The 20,320-nt window shown below is 39.1% G+C and overlaps 2 protein-coding genes across 2 annotated transcripts in view; both read right to left on the bottom strand.

Moving 5' to 3' along the window:
* Positions 1-18,929, bottom strand: part of CUNH15orf61 (chromosome unknown C15orf61 homolog) — a 23,716-nt gene extending 4,787 nt beyond the window's left edge. Inside the window, 1 exon segment of the mRNA XM_014466431.2 lies at positions 18,852-18,929. Coding sequence (XP_014321917.2) covers positions 18,852-18,929 — 78 coding nt within the window.
* A 19-nt stretch (positions 18,930-18,948) lies between these two features.
* Positions 18,949-20,320, bottom strand: part of LOC102428524 (IQ domain-containing protein H) — a 124,595-nt gene continuing 123,223 nt past the window's right edge. Inside the window, exon 13 of the mRNA XM_023764583.1 lies at positions 18,949-18,960. Coding sequence (XP_023620351.1) covers positions 18,949-18,960 — 12 coding nt within the window. The remainder of the gene's footprint in view (positions 18,961-20,320) is intronic.

Below are 20,320 nucleotides of genomic sequence, written 5' to 3'. Positions count from 1 at the left end.
GCGGAGTCCCTCGCCCTAGGCCCTGTAACCAGAGTTCAAGGCGGGACTCTGTGCGTCTCTCGCATGGGCCTCCTATTGCCGCGCGCCCGGTCCCCCCCCCACACAGCCCTGGGGGCACCGCCCTGGGGGCGGGGGGCGGCTGGAGCGCGCACGCGGGTCCCCGGGGCGAGCGGCGAGGACGCCGGCGGGCGGCGCGCACGGGTGTCCCGCGGGCTCCGCGGAGAGAGCGGAGGGGACAGGGTGGGCCCAGTGGTGGGCGCAGGGTGGTGAGGGTCAGGGGCATGAATGAGGAGGTGAAGTCGGCACTTATGACCTCATGTAGTGGTTAGTAACGCTGGCGAGGGGGTGCGGAGGTGTTATCAGTTCGGGTATGAACCTCCTTGGTGAGCGGCAGAACTCACACCCATCTCCCAGGCCCAGGGTCCAGGGAAACCCTTCAGTTGGCGCTGTGGTCCAGGTAACACTTGAGAAGGTGTCCTCAGGGAAGTGAGTTAAAGCCTGTGATTAAGCGTCAGCCTATGAACCAGGAGGTCAGGGTTCAATTCCCGTCTGGGCATTAGCCACAGTTGGGCTAGATCCCTCTGCAGGAGGCAGCCAATCAATGGTTCTCTCTCATCATTGATGCTTCTCCTTTCTTTCTCCCTTCCTCTCTGAAATCAATAAAAATATACTTAAAAAAAGCCAGGCCCCCAGATTTGCATTGTCTATGAAGTCAAGGAGAATTACTATGTTTAGGTCTTTGTGGTTATGTTCACTATTTAAGTCCCAGATATTTGCAAGATAAAAAGTTTATTTCTAAAAAAGTCCCAGGTCTCTCCATGTGGTGCCCAGATATGTACCACCCTTGACCTCTCCTAAGAGCCTGGTGAACGCCAGACCAGGAGTGTTTTACTTATAAACCTTTAAAATCCTCAGTGACCCATTATCAAGATATGTTAGGAAAATCTTAAACTTTGCAGCCTCTTGAGGTAATGTATATACCTGCCTTCCAAGAAAGCATTTTCCCTTATTTTCCTAAGCTCATCTTGTTTGTAGACAATAGATTTAAATAAGATGACGTGTGTGGAAAGCACTCTGTATAAATGCAGTAATTATGTATAAGCAGCATGTAATAATTATAGTTGTTGAAACTCAAGGAATATAGGATAGTGTGGCTCGATCTTACAGTCTCCAGTTTTTACCGATTTGTTCAACAAATAGTGATTGAGTACCCACTATCATGTGCCAAATCTTGAAGGGCCTTGTAGTCATGCAAATAATTTGAACTTTACTTTATAGGATTCCCTATTAGATAACAGTTTAAAAAAAATTTTGGGTGGAGGCATGATGTGGTTAGACTGGCACAGAAATGGCTGGAGGGAGGCTAAGACAGGAGTCGGGGAAGTTATTCAGTTCTGTGGTTTTCAAATTAAATTTTAAAACAAAGCCTGTCACAGAACCTCAACATATAAAGTAGATGAAAACTTGTGCTTTATTACTAAACATTTGAAAGTCCAAAATTTTAACGTTAACTTTCTAGGTAAATTTAAAAAAACAAGAATGAGGTTGGTTTGTTGTCTTGTGGGGTTTCTTTTTGTTTTGTTTTTAGCAAAAAGGGAATTAATTGTAAGGAAATTGGGTAGCTAAAATAATAGATACAAAGTCTTCAGACCACGCTCAGAAAATGTATTTTTTGGACCCAACCCTTGCCCCTGCTGTTTCTGTGCTCAAAACATTTTTTTTTTGTTGAAGTTGGAGGTTATGGACAATTGCAGTTATAGCTGCCTAGGGACAGTTTATTTCTTATGCCTCTGTTTTGGTTGTATACTATTAAGAAAATCCTGATCCAGAGAAGTAGATACAAATATGAGTGGTTTTTAAATGATTCACCTTGAAATCTTGGGCATGGGCTTCAATTACAAAGATGGCAGTGGAGGTGAATTCTGGGTCTACACTGAAATGACTTCACCTCAAATTAATGTGTGGGCAGTTTTGCAATATGTTAAATTTTGGCAATACAAAAATCTGTTTTAAAAAATGAAATGAATCAAATATTGTGGAGCCTCTGAAGTATGTCTCAGAAACCCTATGTTCTGTGGCATGTACTGTAAAAACCACTGATAAGGAGAAGCAGAGACTTAGATATGTTTCACTGCATCTTCTCATGAAGGCTTAGGAAAAGGGCTAGGGAACTGAAGGATTTCTGTTGCAAGATGCTCTCTTGGAAAAACCTCATCAATGATGATGATTCCCCTAATCCAAGGCTCTTTGACTATCTCTCTTTGTTTTCTAAGGTAGGAAATTCCTCCAAGCAGAGCTGATAGCTGGGGGACGACACCCAGGTAGTCAAGAGTGTTTGAACAAAATATTGCCCTAACCTGATGATTCTGAGCTGGAGAACATGACTTCTAGATATTTCTTTTGACTTTTATAATTGAGAGAACATACTTTCTCAAAAAACTCACACCTCAGATCAGATGCTTGATTTTCTTTTCACTTCCAATTCTTGATGGCCATAAACAAAGGGGCTTAGAAGTTGATATTCAACAGCCTAAGTAAATGTTTAAAAAACACTGTGGCCAACAATAAAAAATAAATATATGAATACTTAGTTTTCTACAGAGCATGGAGAAATGGCATATCCATTAAAAAGCACCTTAAAAATATAAAGAGTGACACTGTGCAGAGCACTTAGCATGTACATGGCTGTATCATGCTGCTCCTAGAAAGGATTTAGCCTTCTTGTTTTTGTTTTGAAGACACCTAGGACATTGTGGATGTTCAGAACATACTAAAAGTTAGTTTTACAAAATTGATAATATAGAATATATTAAAATTAAGACTGTTCATTAATGGCTGGGGGGGGTTACCTGGGGGGAAAGGAGACATATGTAAAACTTTAGACAATAACAGAAAAAAAAAGAGAGAGTGAAAAGGTAGTCCACAGAGTGGGAGAAGTTAGATCTGACAAAGCATTTGGAATCTAGAACAAATCATTAAAAAAGACAATCCAGCCCTAGCCAGTTTGGCTCAGTGGATAGAGCGTCGGCCTGTGGACTGAAGGGTCCCTGGTTCGATTCTGGTCAAGGGCACATGCCCGAGTTGCAGGCTCGATCTCTAGTAGGGGTGGTGCAGGAGGCAGCCAATCAATGATTCTCTCTCATCATTAATGTTTCTATCTCTCTCTCCCTCACCCTTCCTCTCTGAAATCAATATATATATATATTTAAAAGACAATCCAATAAAAAGGACAAAATATTTGAATGGACTCTTCACAAAGGAGAATGTCTGAAATAATCAATAAAGGTGAGATGACTTAATTTCAATAATCATCAAAAAATGGAAATTAAAACCACAATGCAATGCCATTACACACTCACCAGAGTGGCTAAAATAGAAAAGATAGAAAGTACTAAGTGTTGGTCAAGAAATGCAGCTATTATACACTGCTGGTAGCCACTTTGGAAAAATTGGAGGGAGCATATATTACAGGTGAATATATAGGCATACCTTGTTTTTTTGCTTTTTGCTTTATTGCACTTTACAGATGTTGCGTTTTTACAAATTGAAGGCAAGATTGTCCATCAGCAAAAGGATTACCGAACCTGCAATGTCTCTGGGGTATGCCTGTAAGCATTTCTTATGACCCAGCATACCATTTCTAGGTATATATTTGTATCAGTGTGCTCAGGCTGCCATCACAGACTGGGTGGTAAACAACAGAAATTTATTTCTCACTGTTCTGGAAACTGGTAAGTTTAAGATCTAAATGCCAGCCAATTGGGTTCTTGGTGAGCGTTCTCTTTTTGGCTTGCAGCTCCGTCTTACTGTATCCTCCCATGACAGAGAGAACTAGTTCTGGTGTCTGTCTCTTTCTCTTCTGATAAGGGCTCTGGCCCTTATGACTTCATTTAACCTTTATGACTTCCTCATGGACCCTATCTCCATATATAATCACATTAAGTATTAAGGTTTCAACAGGTGAATTAGAAGGGACATAAATATTCAGTCCAAAACAGTAACCAATAGAAACTGTGTGCATATGTTCTCTAAAAGGCATATGGGAATATTCATAGCAACACTATTTATATTTTTAATATTTGACCTAGAAATTACTCTAATGCCTATCAAGAGTAGAGCAGATAGACAAATTGTGGCATATTCACATGATGGAATGCTATACAGCAACGAGAGGGAATGATCTAATATAGAATCACACACAATGTGCATGAATCTCACAAACATAAGCGTGAAAGAAGCCAGACATTCAAGTACCTACTATACGATTTCATTTATATAAAGTATAAAAACTGGCCACAACTCATTTATGCTGGTAGAAGGCAGGATAGTGGTCATTCTTAGCAAGGTGGGGAAAGGGAGGGCTAGTGACTGGAAGGAGTATGAGGAGACTTCTGGGAGACTGGGATTATTCTCATTCTCTCTTTTATTTCATCTTTTATTTCTATAGCTTTTAAAAAAATAATAGACTTTATTTTTAAGTGTCATTTTAGATTCACAGCAAAATAAGAGAAAAGTACAGAGATTTATCATCTATTCCTGCCCACACAGGAAAAGCCTCCCCTGTTATCAATGTCCCCCACCAGAGTAGTACATTTGTTATAAATAATGAACCTACAAATTATTCTCTTTCTTGATATGGATTCTAGTTAAATGAGTATATTCAGTTAGTGGAGATGTATATCTATATATATATATATATATATATATATATATATATAGAGAGAGAGAGAGAGAGAGAGAGAGAGAGAGAGAGAGAGAGATTTCAAAGAGGAAAAGAGAGAAACATGAATGATGAGAGAGAATCATTGATCGGCTGCCTCCTGCACACCCCCTACTGGGGACCAAGCCCACAACTTGGGCATGTGCCCTTAACCAGAATCAAACCCAGGACCCTTTAGTCTGCAGGCTGACGCTCTATCCACTGAGCCAAACCAACTAGGGCAGTTAGTGGATTCTTTGAACATACACTGAGTGGCCAGACTATTATGACCACCTGACATTTGTAGGCAAATTAGCTATAATTTTGCGCTGAAGTTGCTAGAGGGCCAGACCATTATAAATAGGGAAGCAGGTTGTTTACCACCACAGTAGAAGTGATTTTTTTTCTGAAGCAATGGGTAAACAACGCGATTTAACAGCCTTTGAATGTGGGATATATAGATATAGATATAGATATAGATGATATAGATATAGATATATAGTATATGTGCACTTTTCTATATGTATATTATACTTCAATAAAATGTTTGAAAAAGAAGGCCTGGGGCAGTGGACAGGGGTGGGCTAAAAGGGGTCAGTGGGGGAGAAAAGAGGACATATGTAATAGTTTCAACAATAAAGATTTTTTTTTTAATTTTGAAAAAAACCCAATGAATTCTACTGGTAGTGTTATATATTAACACATGTTATTTGTGTTTATGAATAAGTATGTACAGCAAGCATGTCAAACTTGCAGCCTGTGGGCTGCATGCCTCATTTATTTGGCCTGCGTTAGTCTTTTGACTTTGATATGCTTGATGTACAGAGAACATATATAGTGGACATGACCCAAACATGACCTTGTACATATATAGAATATTTATTATCATGTTGTTTTTACAGCCTTACTGAGATCCTGATTTATTCACATTTTTCTAATGATGTGATTTAAAAGAAAGTAGGGCAGATTTTAATTCACTGCTATTCTCAGAGGGAGAATTATAGGCAAGACCTGGGTGAATATGTCAACATGTTGGTAAAAGAGAAAAGACTTATGAAAAAAGGATAGAAATGTTTACACTTAGGATTTTACCTACAATTTCCAGTTTGAGGCTTAAGGACTTTTGGGTGAAGGAAAGAAGGACCATGGAGATGATTCATATTCCGGCATGCTTTGGGACTTAAAAACAGACCTGCCAAAAGAGCCACCCAAGTCTGCTTAATGGCTCGGTGCCTTCTAAGCCAAGCTCAGCTCCAGAGGAGGTGGTGGTGTTACCTCTACAGCTGGATGAATGCTCATTAATTCTCCCCTCTCCCATCAGTGGCAAACACCAATTGCTGCTCCGTTCCTGTAGCCTTGTGTCTGCCCTGGCAAGGACAGTATACATTGGTTTTATGCAAAGTTATCTTCACGGAAGTTCTGAGTGATGGCAGAAGTCATTAGGAAAGGAAGGAACTGCTGCCTTCTTATCTAGATCTTCTTGAGGCTTTCTGTGGAACTGATGGATGTCCTGACAGCCCCCCAAGGAGTTGGCTGGCAGCTGGGACTGCTGTTACAAAAAGTGGCAAGAAGAATTACTCTGGTGAAACATTATACTGTGAACATAGTGGGTACAGAATCTCATCCAAAAGCATCCGTCTAAATTACTCTCAAGTTTGCCCTGACTGGAATGTAAACTTCCTAAGGTCAGAGATTTGTGTCTGTTCTGTTAACCTTTGTGATCCAGCATCTATGACAGTATTTGGCATATGGTTGGTACTCATTGAATAATAATTTTTAAGAAGTGGGTAAAGTTTATATATATATATGCCTAAGCGACTGTTATGACCGAACAATTGGAATGACCAGACCTGCTGGTAGCTATGACACGCACTGACCCAGACCTTGCTGCTGGGGCCCTGAATCTGGTTCACCTGCACCCCAGACCCAGACAGGAGGGAGGAGGGAGTCTGATTCCTTGCGGAATTGGTCATTGGTTAGCTTGCTGCTGGGGCCCTGACAGCCCTGAATCTGGTTCACACGCACCCCGGACCCAGATAGGAAGGAGGGAGGAGGGAGGGAGCCTGATTGCTCGTGGAATCAGCTGTTGGTTAGCCTGCTGCTGGGGCCCTGACAACCCAAATCTGGTTCACCTGCACCCAGACAGGAGGGAGGAGGGAGCCCGATTCCTTGCAGAGTCGGCGGTTGGTTAGCTTGCTGCTGGGGCCAACTTCCTGCGGTCCCTCCCCACAGCTGGCCAGCCCCCCAATTGGCCCCTATTGCTGGCCAGACCCAGGGACCCCACCCATGCACAAATTCATGCACTGGGCCTCTAGTCCATAATAATAAAAGCATAATATGCTAATTAACCAGAAAGCTGAACGACCTTCCAGACATCATTCCAGACGTCCTTCCAGATAAAGCCGCAGTGGCAGGGGCCAAGGTAGAGGCAGTTAGGGGTGATCGGGCAGGCAGGTGAGTGGTTAGGGGTGATCAGACAGGCAGGTGAGCAGTTAGGGGCATTAGGCAGGCAGGCAGAGTGGTTAGGGGCGATCAGGCAGGAAGGCAGGCGAGCGGTTAGAAGCCACCGGTCCTAGATTATGAGAGGGATGTCCAACTGTCAGTTTAGGCTGATCCCCCAAGGGGTCCTGGATTTTGAGAGGGTGCAGGCTGGGCTGAGGGTTTCCCTCTCCCATGCAGGAATTTTGTGCACTGGGCCTAAGCAACCAAATGACTGAACGACTGATTGCTGTGGTGCACACTGACCACCAGGGGGCAGATGCTCAACGCACAGGATTGGGCTCCCTCCTGTCTGGATCGGGCCTGCGGGGATAGGGCTGAAACTGGCTATCCGACATCCCCCGAGGGGTCCCAGGTTGCGAGAGGGCACAGGCCAGGCTAAGGGACCACACCGGTGCACGAATTCGTGCACCAGGCCTCTAGTAATAATATAAGTAGTGTGTTTGAGGGATATTGGGGGGAAAAACTTACCATATAGGGTCAGTGGTTTTAATTAAAATTCTAATTTTGGTAGTTGGAGAAGTTAAACTACAGAATAGGTAAGAAACTTATCCAAAATCATATACAAGAATCAAAATTCTGGCCTCCTAGTTTTCAGTGAGCTTTTCATTCAGAAACATTTCTATTCCCTTCTTCTGCAGTAGGTGCTAGAATCTGGTGGTAAGGTGACACTTGTGACTTTTTGAAACCAGATCAAGATTTATGCTGGTAGATAACAAAATCCATTTTATGGTCATATTTCCAATATTACAAATCTTTATAATATGTAATCAATGGTTAGGGAAACATTTGAAAACATGGCCAAGTAAATTCACCTTGTCATATGGACCATAGTTATGGTCCCAGCTTCGTAAAGCAATTCATGAATAGCATATGACATCTTGTAGCACAAATCATATATTCATATCAAATTCCTAAGATATTTTGGCTTTATTGCTGATCATCTTTAACCAACAGTGGCTCTTAGAGTGTTAGCTGTAAGTCTTTATGCCCCTCCCCAGTCTCACTGTCAAGTAGCTAATGATCTATAAACAAATATGGAGATGCCCTAAGGGAGCTCTCCCTTTAAAGGGCCTTGAATCATTAAGTAATAGAAATACTGAAGTCCACCCTGGTTTATGATTTGTCAGTTTAGGTTTTGCAGTGACTGGTATTTTCAGATGGGACAGGTTTTTAATTTACTGTACAATAACATTAAATTTTATCTGATTTTTTCCTTCAGGAGAAAACTTTCAAAAATGTTCATCTACATTTGCAGTTTCCATGCTATGAAATATCTTTGTATTTGTGTGTGAATAGGAGACACATTTCAGTTTCTTAAGTTAAAGGTGGCCATAGAGGATAATAAAATCAACATATCTACCAGTTCCTGAGAGTTTGCTCCTGCTAGATAGTTTCAACCTATTGTCTCATTTAAACAACATTCCAAAGCAGGGTTTCATTTTCCTCATTTTCAAGCTGTGGAAACAGAATGTCAGAGAGGTTAAAATAGCTCCCTGCAGCCAGGTGGTGGAGCTTGGATTTGAACCTACATTGAAGGGACTAAAAACTTAGATGGAAATGTAACTGACACAATTGAACATTCCTTAGATGTTGCACAATCAGTAAGGGCACAGGAACTAGCATATAAGTTCCAAAATATGGTCTATCTAGCCCAGAAGTCTGCCTGGCTCCAAGGAAATTTTGGGGTGACCTACATGATGACTCTCAAAGTGATTTTTCAAAACTGGATCACTTGCAAAGTTGCTGTAAAACAACAATTTATATGTCTATTGAAATTGAGGGCCAGCCATGCATTGAGGAATTTGGGCACCACCAACAAAGATCTCAAGTCTAAGCAAGTTATCAAGCCCTAAAACTTGGGTTTTATTGGGGGAACCCGAATAAAAAGTACATGGGAATTCTTTGGACTGCTTTTACAACTTTCCTGTAAGTTTAAAATTTTATTCAAATTTAAAAGTTTAGTTAAAAAAACTTGGGTTTTAATGGCGAGAGCATCTGGCCATAATTTGGATGGTATGAGTAATACTGCTGCTACGGATAATAGGCACATTTAGTCCAAGCTAGCATTTCAGTGAACCACACTTGTGGTTCAGCTCTTTCTTTTTATTCTTTATTGCTGTTTCTAATAAAGCAAGATGTTAAAGCTAACTACATGCTCTATTAATTATATGAAGGTGAACTTGAGTCATATTTGTTACTGAAGATGATTAATAATTACCAGTTCTGCACACATTTCTGGTGCATTTCAGTAAATAAACAGGGTACATTGTTGGGTAGTAATTGATTAATTAGCACATTCATCCTACACAGCTCAATGGTCTAAGGATGCTGAGTTTGAGATATTGCTCATAATTATTACAAGAAACAAATCTGTTCCATTTTTCAGTTTATTCTTCTGGATGCTAAGTTTTTTTTTTCTAAATCGAATGTTTAATGGTTCAAAACCTTATAGGTTTTATTCAGATAAATCAACTCATGAAAAATTGCTAGTCATAATCTCAGAATCTTGTTTTGTGTGTGAACTAGGGTGAACCCTTTTACAAGGCTAATTTTAACATTCGATCTTGCTGTTAAACTGGATCAAATCCTGTAAATATAGGGCACTTCCCCGCCATGCAGGCAGTGCTCCTTGAGCACCTATGCGCAACAGGGGCACTGGAATCTCATTTGCTTCCCAACCACATCAAATAAGCTCAGGATTGCAAGTGTCATCAGGTTGGCACTTTGCAGCACTAGCAAATATAATGTGTAATCTTCAGAGAAGTATAACAGCATGTATTGGCTGCCGTTTTAAACTATGCAGTAATTTAGGATGTTTTTTCTAATTTATTGAGCCAGCATGTAGTTGAGAACTAGTGTAGTTGAGAGAGCCTTGGACAGAGTCGGGAATCCTGGTTCTTCTCCATCCGTATTCTTCCTTAAGAAGCCCCGGTGAATCTGGGCACATCACTACCCGCTTCTCTAAGCATGGATCATTCACCCGTAAAATGAAGGCTTCAACCAGGGAGTGTGCGGTACCGTGAGGAGCCCAGGCTGCAGAGACCTAGGTTTGAGTCTGGACTCCCTATTTTATTGTTTAATGGAAATGATTTAACCTCTTGAGTTTCCGCTCTGCTCACTTGAGATTATCATAAAAATCAAATGGGATAGGAAAATAGTTTGTAAACTGTAAAGTATCATATAACGATAAGGCATCATTAATATTATTACTATCTTAAATGGTTGACCTTCTTGATATGTACTTGAAGGATGCATCAAAATGCCCATGTACTGGTCTAACAATAGGGGATTATCAACATTCTTTACATCATTATTAAAATCACTTTGAGTAAGAATTTCCCACGTGTCTTCATAATTTATTGCTAAGTGAAAAACACAGTCTGCAACTCAGTATGTTTGATATGATCCTATTAAAATATTACATACACAAAGATAAAGGACTATATGATAGGAACTTAGTACGTATTTCATAAAATAATAAATGCAATCAATATATGTTAATTGAGCAACTCTTGCTACTGATAAGGTACTGTTCTAGGAGTTGGGACTTTATACTTACAATCCATTGGGTGAGACAAATAATAAAAAATAAACCTATTATGTAATACCACATATTGTTAAGTGCTTTGAAGAAAAATAAAATAAAGGAATAGAGAGTAAGGGTGCTTTCCTATTTTTCAAACATATTTCTTACTTATTTATTTTATTTTTTATCAAGAGCAAATGTCTCTATAATTAGAAAAATTAAAAAACTGCAGGTATATTTAAAGACAAAGTAGTCTTAAGAAAAATGTTATGTACATAGATAAGTACTCTTTTTTGTCTGGATTTTTTCATTTAGCATATTATATTGCCATTCATCCACATCTCTGAGTTTATCAACAGATCATTCCTTTTCATTGCTGAGTAGTATTCCATTGTAAGGATATCCCACAATTCCTTCATCACCCACCTGTTGACAACAGACAGTTGGGTTGTTTCTAGTTTGAGGCTATTACAAATAAAGCTGCTGTGAACATTCATATAGCAAGTGCAGGGACATGGTTTTTAAATGCCCTTTGATAGATACTCCATAATTTTTAAGCAATGCCCTATTGTATCTTCCTGGTTTTTCATTGTTGCAAATGATCTATAACGTTTTGGCTTAGGAATGTATCTCTACATGTCTACATGTTGAACTTGAAATGAGTAGAAAGGTATTGTAAAGGGGACCTGGAAATAAAGAATGCGCTGTTAGATAATTCTGAGTTTTTCAATGATTGCAGAGTACGTATTTTGTGTCATCTGCTGGAAAGCAAAGAAGCATAAATTTTTAAATAAACCAAAATGGAATTTGACTATGAAGTTTATCTTGCAACTAATGGAAAAGGTCAGCTGTTTTGTTTATGGGACCATGATTTGATCAAAACATTCCTTTTGAGGCAACTGCAATAAACTTGGGTGTGGCCTTTTGTTTCCTGGAGCTATAATTAGCCATCTGGTGTACTTTACAACATATTGTTAAAGAAAAAAATCTTAAAATGCTGCATTTTACTCATTTTTCTCTCTCTCCATATATATGCATACGCACATACATATGATGTATATGGTGACAACCGTGGAAGTGCAATAAAATGTATACAGAATGGTTAAGAAATGCTTGGGGGACACTACCATCAAAAAGACCCCCAAACCCAAAACATTATTTTATGCATAGATGCCAAAGCTGTATTTTTCTGTGCTATGTTTAGGGTCTTCTTATAACAGAACACATTTTTTTTTTTTTACCAACAGATTTTTAAACAGCAGGGACATGCTTATTATTTACTGTTTTGGTATCTTTCCCTCATTTACATAAATACCCCAGAAACCAGCAGTTTAAAACTAATAAAAGCCAGGGCCCTCCATCAAGTGCAATAAAGTTTCACAACCATGAGTTAGACTGTTAGAGTGAAAAATAAACCTATATATGTGGTTATCAAGGGGTTTGGGGGGAAAGTGTATAATCACATTTCAAAGTTAGAACTTTCATTTGAAGAAGCAAGGCAATCATAATACTTAAACATTTATGTAGAACGCTTTATCTTTGAAACATTCTCTTAATATTGGCCAATTAATCTCTGCTGCTTCCCTAAGGAGCAGGTATTACTATCTGCCATTTTTCTAGTTATAAACTTGAGGAAGGTATGACCAACCCACCGAGAGGAAGGACGGGGCAGACAAGGGTCTAGCCCTCATTACGTGGTGACTCCTTGAGATGTAACTCCTAATAGAAGGCATGAGATTTCTGTTCCACATTGATGAAATCATTAACAAAACAAAGATAGAAACAGTAGGTCAATCTGCCTCGGGCTTTCAGATGCACCTTCTGAGGTCACCTTTTGGGAAGAATGGGATACAGAAAAGATGCAGAGGAGCCACAGCGCACGTCATCTGTACTTGCAATGGGTGGGTCTAAACTTCTTCCAGTGAGAAAAGCAACGTCAGAGGCTCCCTCCCTCCCCGGAACCCCCACCTTCACAACATCTTGGCAACTTAATTTATAGTTTTTCAGATCAGATTGACTGTGATCAGTACATCCAAAGAGTGGAACAAATCTGTTACGTACATTAAAGCCAGAGGAACAGTAAAATAAAACTAATAAATATTTACATTTTTGGCAATAGAATTAATGGATGCTTGAGAAATTCTGAAAGATAAACATTTAAATGTTAAAATACGTATTTCCTTCCCCACAGGGACAGTGTGGGGAATTAATGAGATAATAAATGCGAAGTGCTTTGAGCTCTTTAGAAGAAAAGTGCCAGATGAATGCAAATGATTATTGTTAAAACTTTCAGATGGTTACTAATATATTACTTAGGATAAAGTACATCTTTTTATACTTGAAATATAGGATTCTTGAAATTCTTAGGGTGGGATAGCTGAGACCATGCTCCCCAAACTCCTCCTAGGTCTCTCCACATTGGATTGGGAGTCGTTTTTAACCCTTCCCCATTTTAGGGACCTCATACCTATCTTTCAAACAAAACTATGGAGCATGACTTCACAGCTTTCAAACTTTCCTGCAACATCCCATCATTAGTCCTCCAACAGATTCTCACAGATCCATCCACGGTCAGAGAAGAATTCCACTGACACCCTTTCTCTTCTCCTGATTTCTTTGATCACATAATTGTGACACCTCCCAATGCTAAGCATTGTGCAAGTTGATTTTATTAGCAGGAAGTGTGTGTGAGTTAAACTGTCCCTCTGTACTTTAAGCAATACAATCATCCTATATAATAAAAGCCTAATATGCTAAGTGTCTGACCGTTCAACCATTTGACCAGTCGCTATGACGTGCACTGACCACCAGGGGGCAGACTGTCTGACCGGTAGGTTAGCTTGCTGCTGGGATCTGGCTGATCGGGACTGGGTGAGATGGGCAGACATGCCCTGGAGTCCTCCTGCGGTCCCTCCCCAGCCCCGATCTCTCGCAATCCAGGACCCCTCAGAGGATGTTGGAGAGCCAGTTTTGGCCCCATCCTCACAGGCCAGGCTGAGGGACCCCACCGGTGCACGAATCCATGCACTGGGCCTCTAGTTTGTTATAAAAGAGTGCAAGTCCTTTGAATGATCAAGGACAAGTGACATTCAACTTTCTACACAACATGCTAGAATTTGTGGTAAAAGAATGCAAATCCCACATAAATTTCTTTTCATTTAGCCTGAGACACGGAATGAGATACCTTCACTAAATCTCATTCTCCTCGTATATAAAATAAAGACAGTAGTAGTACCTACCCACAGAGGTTGTTGAAAAGATACAATAAAATAATGCATACAAAGCTTCTAGTACAGTATACACCTAGCCCACAATGTGTTCAATAACAGGTAATGTAAGTAGATAGTGGAAGGTAGGTAAGTAGATAGCACAGTTTGTCATTAAATATCATCTATTTGGATTATTTAAAATCAATAGAAAATGATATGTAAAGGGAGATACTTATCATCATCCAATAATGTGCTCCTAAATGGTTAGCACATTTTGCTTCTCAAACCATTGCAAACATTCAGTATTAAATAAAGATGGCTCTACTGTTAAATGTTTGCTTCTCCCTAAAAGTTTCTGGATAAAAAAAGACACATCATTAAAAAAACACACCGCTTATTGACAAAGATTTCAGTTTCCTATGTAGAGTAGTAAAAACTAAGTAATTCATCACAATTAATTTATGTTTGGGATACATTATACACATAGATATAATTTTTTTCAAACTCCCTTAGTTTAGCAATAGCACAGTATCTTTGCTGCATACATGTGCTAAAAGATAATAGACTATGCTTCTTTTCAAATGTTCTGTAATTAAAATATTTCACTAATTTAATCTGGTCCTCTGGCTTCTTCCACTTAATTACTTGAAGTGATTGTCTTATTATACCAATTTTTCTCCTTTCATTTTGAAGCTGTAGGTTTTTAGGTAGAGAACCTTACTGCCAATCACTTTCTAATGAGACCCAAATCTGAATATAAGGCCTGAATTTGGAAATAGGCATTCTGTGGTGTATGCAGAGAAGGAAACTGCATTGTTTGAGAAACCAATCATGTGGGTAAAAAAAAAAAAAAAAGTACCAGAGAGGGAACTCATTTGACTATTGCCAGCAGCTTGAGGCTCCAGAGTGCTAATCAAAATTCACACACAAAACTTCCCCAATAGATTTCACCGTTTTGTACTGTTAAGAGGGGATCTTGCCATGTGAAAGATCCACTGCTGTGCTGAACAAAACACAGACAGTTTTCTTTTAAAGTCCAGAGCAGATGAGAGCCATAAGGAGACAGAGGGTTTCATTTACTCTCAGGACACGATTGTGCCAGTGAACTAATGAGTCTCTTGGACCTTATGTTGCTCTGGCTTCCATCGAGGGGAGACTCTAATGGGCATGTAGTACTTCCTATCCGTCAAGTGTCTGGACAATGGCCCCTCATATGGATTAGAGCGATCTGGCAAGAAAAAGAGGTCATCCTTGTACCTAGCACAGGCAGGAAACCTGGCTAATTAATGTATTTCCAACTATAGCAAGACAAAAGCTGACACACACACAAATGTTAATTTTATTGCAGAAACTCAGCCTGTGGCTGAGGCATAGTTTAAAACTTATGGAAATCCCTTAGGTAAAAAAAATACCTCTCCTTTCCCCCAACACACTCCAGTATTTATAAAGATATCATTCTTTAAAACAACTATGTGACTTGCTCCTTTCACCCTCTGTTAAGGTTGGATGATGAATAAATATTTTGAACAGTTACAAAGAAAATGCTGAGAGTTAGTGTCAGCACTGCATAATTTTAACAATTTGCCCTTTAACAGAGACTGTTGAATTAAGCTTGTAAAAATCCTACTGCTCTATTCAATAGAGAACACAAATGTTTGTTCAAGCAAGAAGGCTCGGGTTACACTACATCTTAAACTAAGAGCAGATACTGCCACCTAGATAAATTCTGATGCTGTAGTGAACTAAATGTTGGCTTACCTTACTTTCTGAAAAATAGCAACAACAAACAATAGTGGCTTGGTGCAATAAAATACAATGAATGATAAAGGGTCACTTTAAAAATCCATACAAATGTAATTTTCTTTAAAAGAAGACATTTTTGTTTTGCCAAATATCAATGATTAAGCCTTTATTTAACTTTTTAAATGCAGAAGACAGATTACTATTAGAAATAGGAGGAGGACACTTTATAAAACATTCAAACAAAATCTCCACTATCCTGAAGTTTAGAAAGAAGTAGATGCAGAGGTGATATCAGTAAGACTTGTACATTTCTTGTTAGATATTTCCCCCCTTAGTTTGGAAAGAGGAAGAGAAACACAAATAGGTTTTGGTTTAATAAGTAAAATAAGATCACTTAACAATTTTTTAAAAAGAGCATTGCATTATAGTCTGTGCTGATACACTTCCTGGCACACAAAGCAAACTAACTTTCCCCCTCCTCTTTTATTCCTAACAGTAAAAGAAATGTTGCCTTTTCTTAGCTCTAGTTGGAATCTAAACTCAGTAATGTTTTCCAGGATCATAAACATATCAGGCTCAGAGAGGTATTTTTCTTATCTTTCGATTGTAGCTCTTCTTCAAATTGCTTTTTGTTTTCCTCTGTTACTCCCAGAATGACTTCAACCTCATCAATGGTGGCCTGTAAATGAACAATAAAAATGACATTCATTACTTAAACATCTCTTACAACTCTCCCCTCCAAGTCTTCCCACCACTAAGCATTTGTTCCTTTTTGGAGTTAAGTGTGTGATTTAGACTACTTTGACTCAAAGTGTGCTCCACCAACCAGCACCATCTACAAGTTGTTGGTTGTCAGTCCTGATGAAATGAATATAAAAACTGTAAGAACTTGGAAATATTTATAGAAATTTTAATGTCTATTAAATGTAATAATGAAAAAAATGGGCTTCTATTGTGTACATCTTTGAGTGTTTTATTATATTATTATTACTAGGGCGTGTAGGGGAGGCAACCAATCAATGTCTCTCTCTCATTGATATTTCTCTCTCCTTCCCTCTCTGGGAAAAAAAAAAGGATGTTGGATTTTATTAAATGTTTTTTTTCTGAATTACCTTCCACTTTCTTTTTAAATATATTTTATTGATTTTTTACAGAGAGGAGGGGAGACGGATAGAGAGTTAGAAACATCGATCAGCTGCTTCCTGCACACTCTCAACTGGGGATGTGCCCGCAACCAAGGTACATGCCCTTGACCGGAATCGAACTTGGGACTCTTCAGTCCGCAGGCCGACGCTCTATCCACTGAGCCAAACTGGTTAGGGCAAATTACCTTCCATTTTCATTCAGCCTTTACTTTGCTAGTAAATCCTTGTTGCTAAACTAAAAATATTTATTAGAATGTCATGAGGATATACTACCCAAAATGAATCTATTTCACTTTTCAAGTTTTTATTATTCCTATTTTGTTGAAATTTAACCTTTTTACCTTTTGACCTTCTATCAAGAGTAAGCATATCAAGATAATAATGATTCACATGAGAAGGCAAGAAACCATGATAGTATATTTAAAATCTACTTTAGAACATCTAACCTGATAATTTTGAAAGTCAGACAAAGGGCAGAGAAATAGCCTTCATTATGCCATGAGTAGTTGGCTTTGCCAACCTCAAGTCCAAAGTCAGAGCCTTCTAAATCCGTGTAGTTTGGGGGATATACCCTCTGTCATAGTGTGCAGGCTGCTATAACAAACTACCACAGACTGGGTGGCTTCAACAACAAAAATTTCTTTCTCACAGTTCTGGAGGCTGGGAAGTCCAAGGTCAATGTGCTAGCCAATTCAGTTCCTGGCTTGCAGACAACCAGGTTTTTGCTGTAGCCTCACATGGTGGGGAGAGGGTGAGCAAATGCTCTGGTCTCTTATAAGGGCCCCATCATTCCCACACCACCCTCATGACCTCATTTCAACATAATTCCCTTCCATCTCTATATACTGTCACTTTGGGGTTAAGATTTCAACAGGTGAACTTTGGGAGGACAAAATTAAGTCCATAGTACCATCCGATTCTGTTTATTAACTACATTTTGACAGACTAATCTGATCATGTGCAGACAGTCTTAGAATTTTGTGCACAGCAGTAATGACAAGATGATGCTAGCTTGCAGTAACTTAGAATATAAACGATGAGCATAGATCCTTTAGGACCTGTGAAAGTTATTACAACACTGGGCCGTTTTAAAATTAAATCTTCTCAGTCATGTTACGGGAAAAGCGGTGGTCAATCTTGCAACTCATAAAATCACATTGAAGAGTACATCACATTGAATTATTATCATCATTACCATTACTAGAAGGACCAGGGCCTAGCTCAAGGAAAAAACATATTAAAAAAAATCCTATTCTTATCAAGCTTTTGTTGGGCTTTCCATTTAAGAGAAAAATGACATGTAGGTTCCAATTGAGTCCTTTGAGTTACTTGACCCATTCAAACATGATGAAGGCTCAGGCTGAAAATCCGATGAAAATTTTGATAATCAATATTAAATGTTCATTTCTGCTCAGCGGGTATTTTCAAACCTCTTGTACAGATCTTGCTCCTGTTTCCTAGAGTTTGGAGACATCTAGTCAATTACACATGACTGGATTATCTGGAAGCTTCAACAGTTAGTGATGGAACATCTACCCACTTTGGAGGAACAGGGTGGAGTAGATGGCTCACATATGTGCTGAGCTTGTCCCTAAACACACTGTCCTTCCTGGCCTCAGAACTTCTCTGTCCTAGAAACTTGGGCTCGCCAGGAATCCCTATTCAGACACTGAAATGTAGGTAGATTATAGCCAGGATTTTTTTTTTCTGCAACAGTCTCTGTTTGGGCTCCATTGTGATGTTTTAATTTCAGTTCCCACATCAGAAAGCCCAGTTGTAGTGTAAGCTTGGGTTTGGAAATGGTAGCAAGTTAAAATAAGACTACCATATTTCAAAGAAAAAGTTTCAAACTATTACGTTTAACTAACGGGTTCAGTGAGAACCTTACAGTATTGACCCTGCACATTGTAAAAGTGTACTGCTTACAATAAAAAAACATGGTTTAGCACTTGTTTACAATACAGCATGAGGTATTTTCAGCCCTTGTATAGAAATCAACCAGGATCGTTAGTTAATTAACACCTCACCTTAAAATTGGTCTCGCCTTGCATATTAGGTGCTGATATTTCTTGATGGATGACGAAGAGATTGCGAGCAAAGGTCATGAGGACCCCCTGGAGATCCTCACCGATTGTTCTGTTAATGATATCCAAACAAATGAGTTTACCAATGATTCCCCTCACATGCTTAAAAACAATCACCCTCTCATTTGTGCCTGTCTGGTGATGGAATTTAATGAGTATTTTCAATCTCACAAGGTGGCAATCTTCAGGGAGATATGAAAGATGAGGCTCCATTTTAACTTGTCAACAAAAAGGATTTGTGTAATAAATATTTTTTATTAATCAACTTAGCAGAATATAGGAATAGATTCAGTCATTTGTAGCCAAAGGCTACCACTGATGAGGACAGGAGTATTGAGAAGCTCATTTTAAAAATTGTTTTAGTTAGTTTAATAGAATCATTGCTAAGTGTAATCCATGCCTAACAATTTCCTTGCCTACAGAGACATTTGCACCTCAGTATTATTTTCTACTCCATGTATACAAGTGACTCCTTCTACTACTTATAAGTGGTGCCCTACCCACATTGAGAAATGACAGCAAGCTAAAATAAGACTACTATATTTCAAAGAAAATGCCTCTTTCATGGGCAGCTATCTTTATAAAGCTGAACACACACTTTAAGAAAATCTCAGTGATGACTTGCAAACCATCCTGTAGAATTCTACTGTGTTTCTAAACAACTAGATCATTGTAAATTTTAACTTGAAAACAAACGCCAAGGTATTTATTTCTAGCTATTTTTTGAGCTTTATCAATAGAAAAGAATAGATTAAATGAGTTAATTTAAAAAAATTGTTCTGTCCTGAGGGGCTGAACCTAAAGAGCTAGTTGCTCCTTAAGTCAACTGCAAAATAACTTTGCAATTACTTCTTTCCTAGTTGTTACCTGTGAAATAAATCACCTTAGAATCTCAGACCTAGACCTTTTGGGAAGGCTGCCTTCCAACCTGATCCTGCTTTCCCTGGGGTCAGGGTGGGACTAGAAAGCTTCCCAGGGCCCAAGGCAGGAGGCCAGGGCTCTTTCTCCTGCCACTGACTGTGTGACTTTGGGGACAGTTACTTGATCTCTCTGGGTCTTCATTTCTTTATCTCTGAAATGAAGGAATTGGACTAGATCAGTGCTCCCAAACCTTTTGAGGTATATTTCCCGCATCTAAAGACTGCCCAACCTCATCCCTTATAGCTTCTGAACATTGGTGTCTCTTCTTTTAGGAGTATAAATATCACTCAAGGCAACTTCAGAATAGATAATTTAAAAAAGGTATTTGTGTTTTATTGCCGCAGGGTCAGTATATATTAGACCCCGGATGCTCCTAAAATAGCAGACTCCCAGGCTCTCCCCCAGATCAATAAAATCCTAATCTTTGGACTTGGAACCCAGGAATATGCAGTTTCACCAAGTCCCCCAGGTTATTTTGATATATACAAAAT

This window comes from Myotis lucifugus, unplaced genomic scaffold (assembly GCF_000147115.1).
Source record: "Myotis lucifugus unplaced genomic scaffold, Myoluc2.0 scaffold_338, whole genome shotgun sequence".
Lineage (NCBI taxonomy): Eukaryota > Metazoa > Chordata > Mammalia > Chiroptera > Vespertilionidae > Myotis > Myotis lucifugus.
The sequence above is the reverse complement of the archived record's forward strand: the minus strand, read 5'-3'. Positions and strand labels throughout refer to the sequence as shown.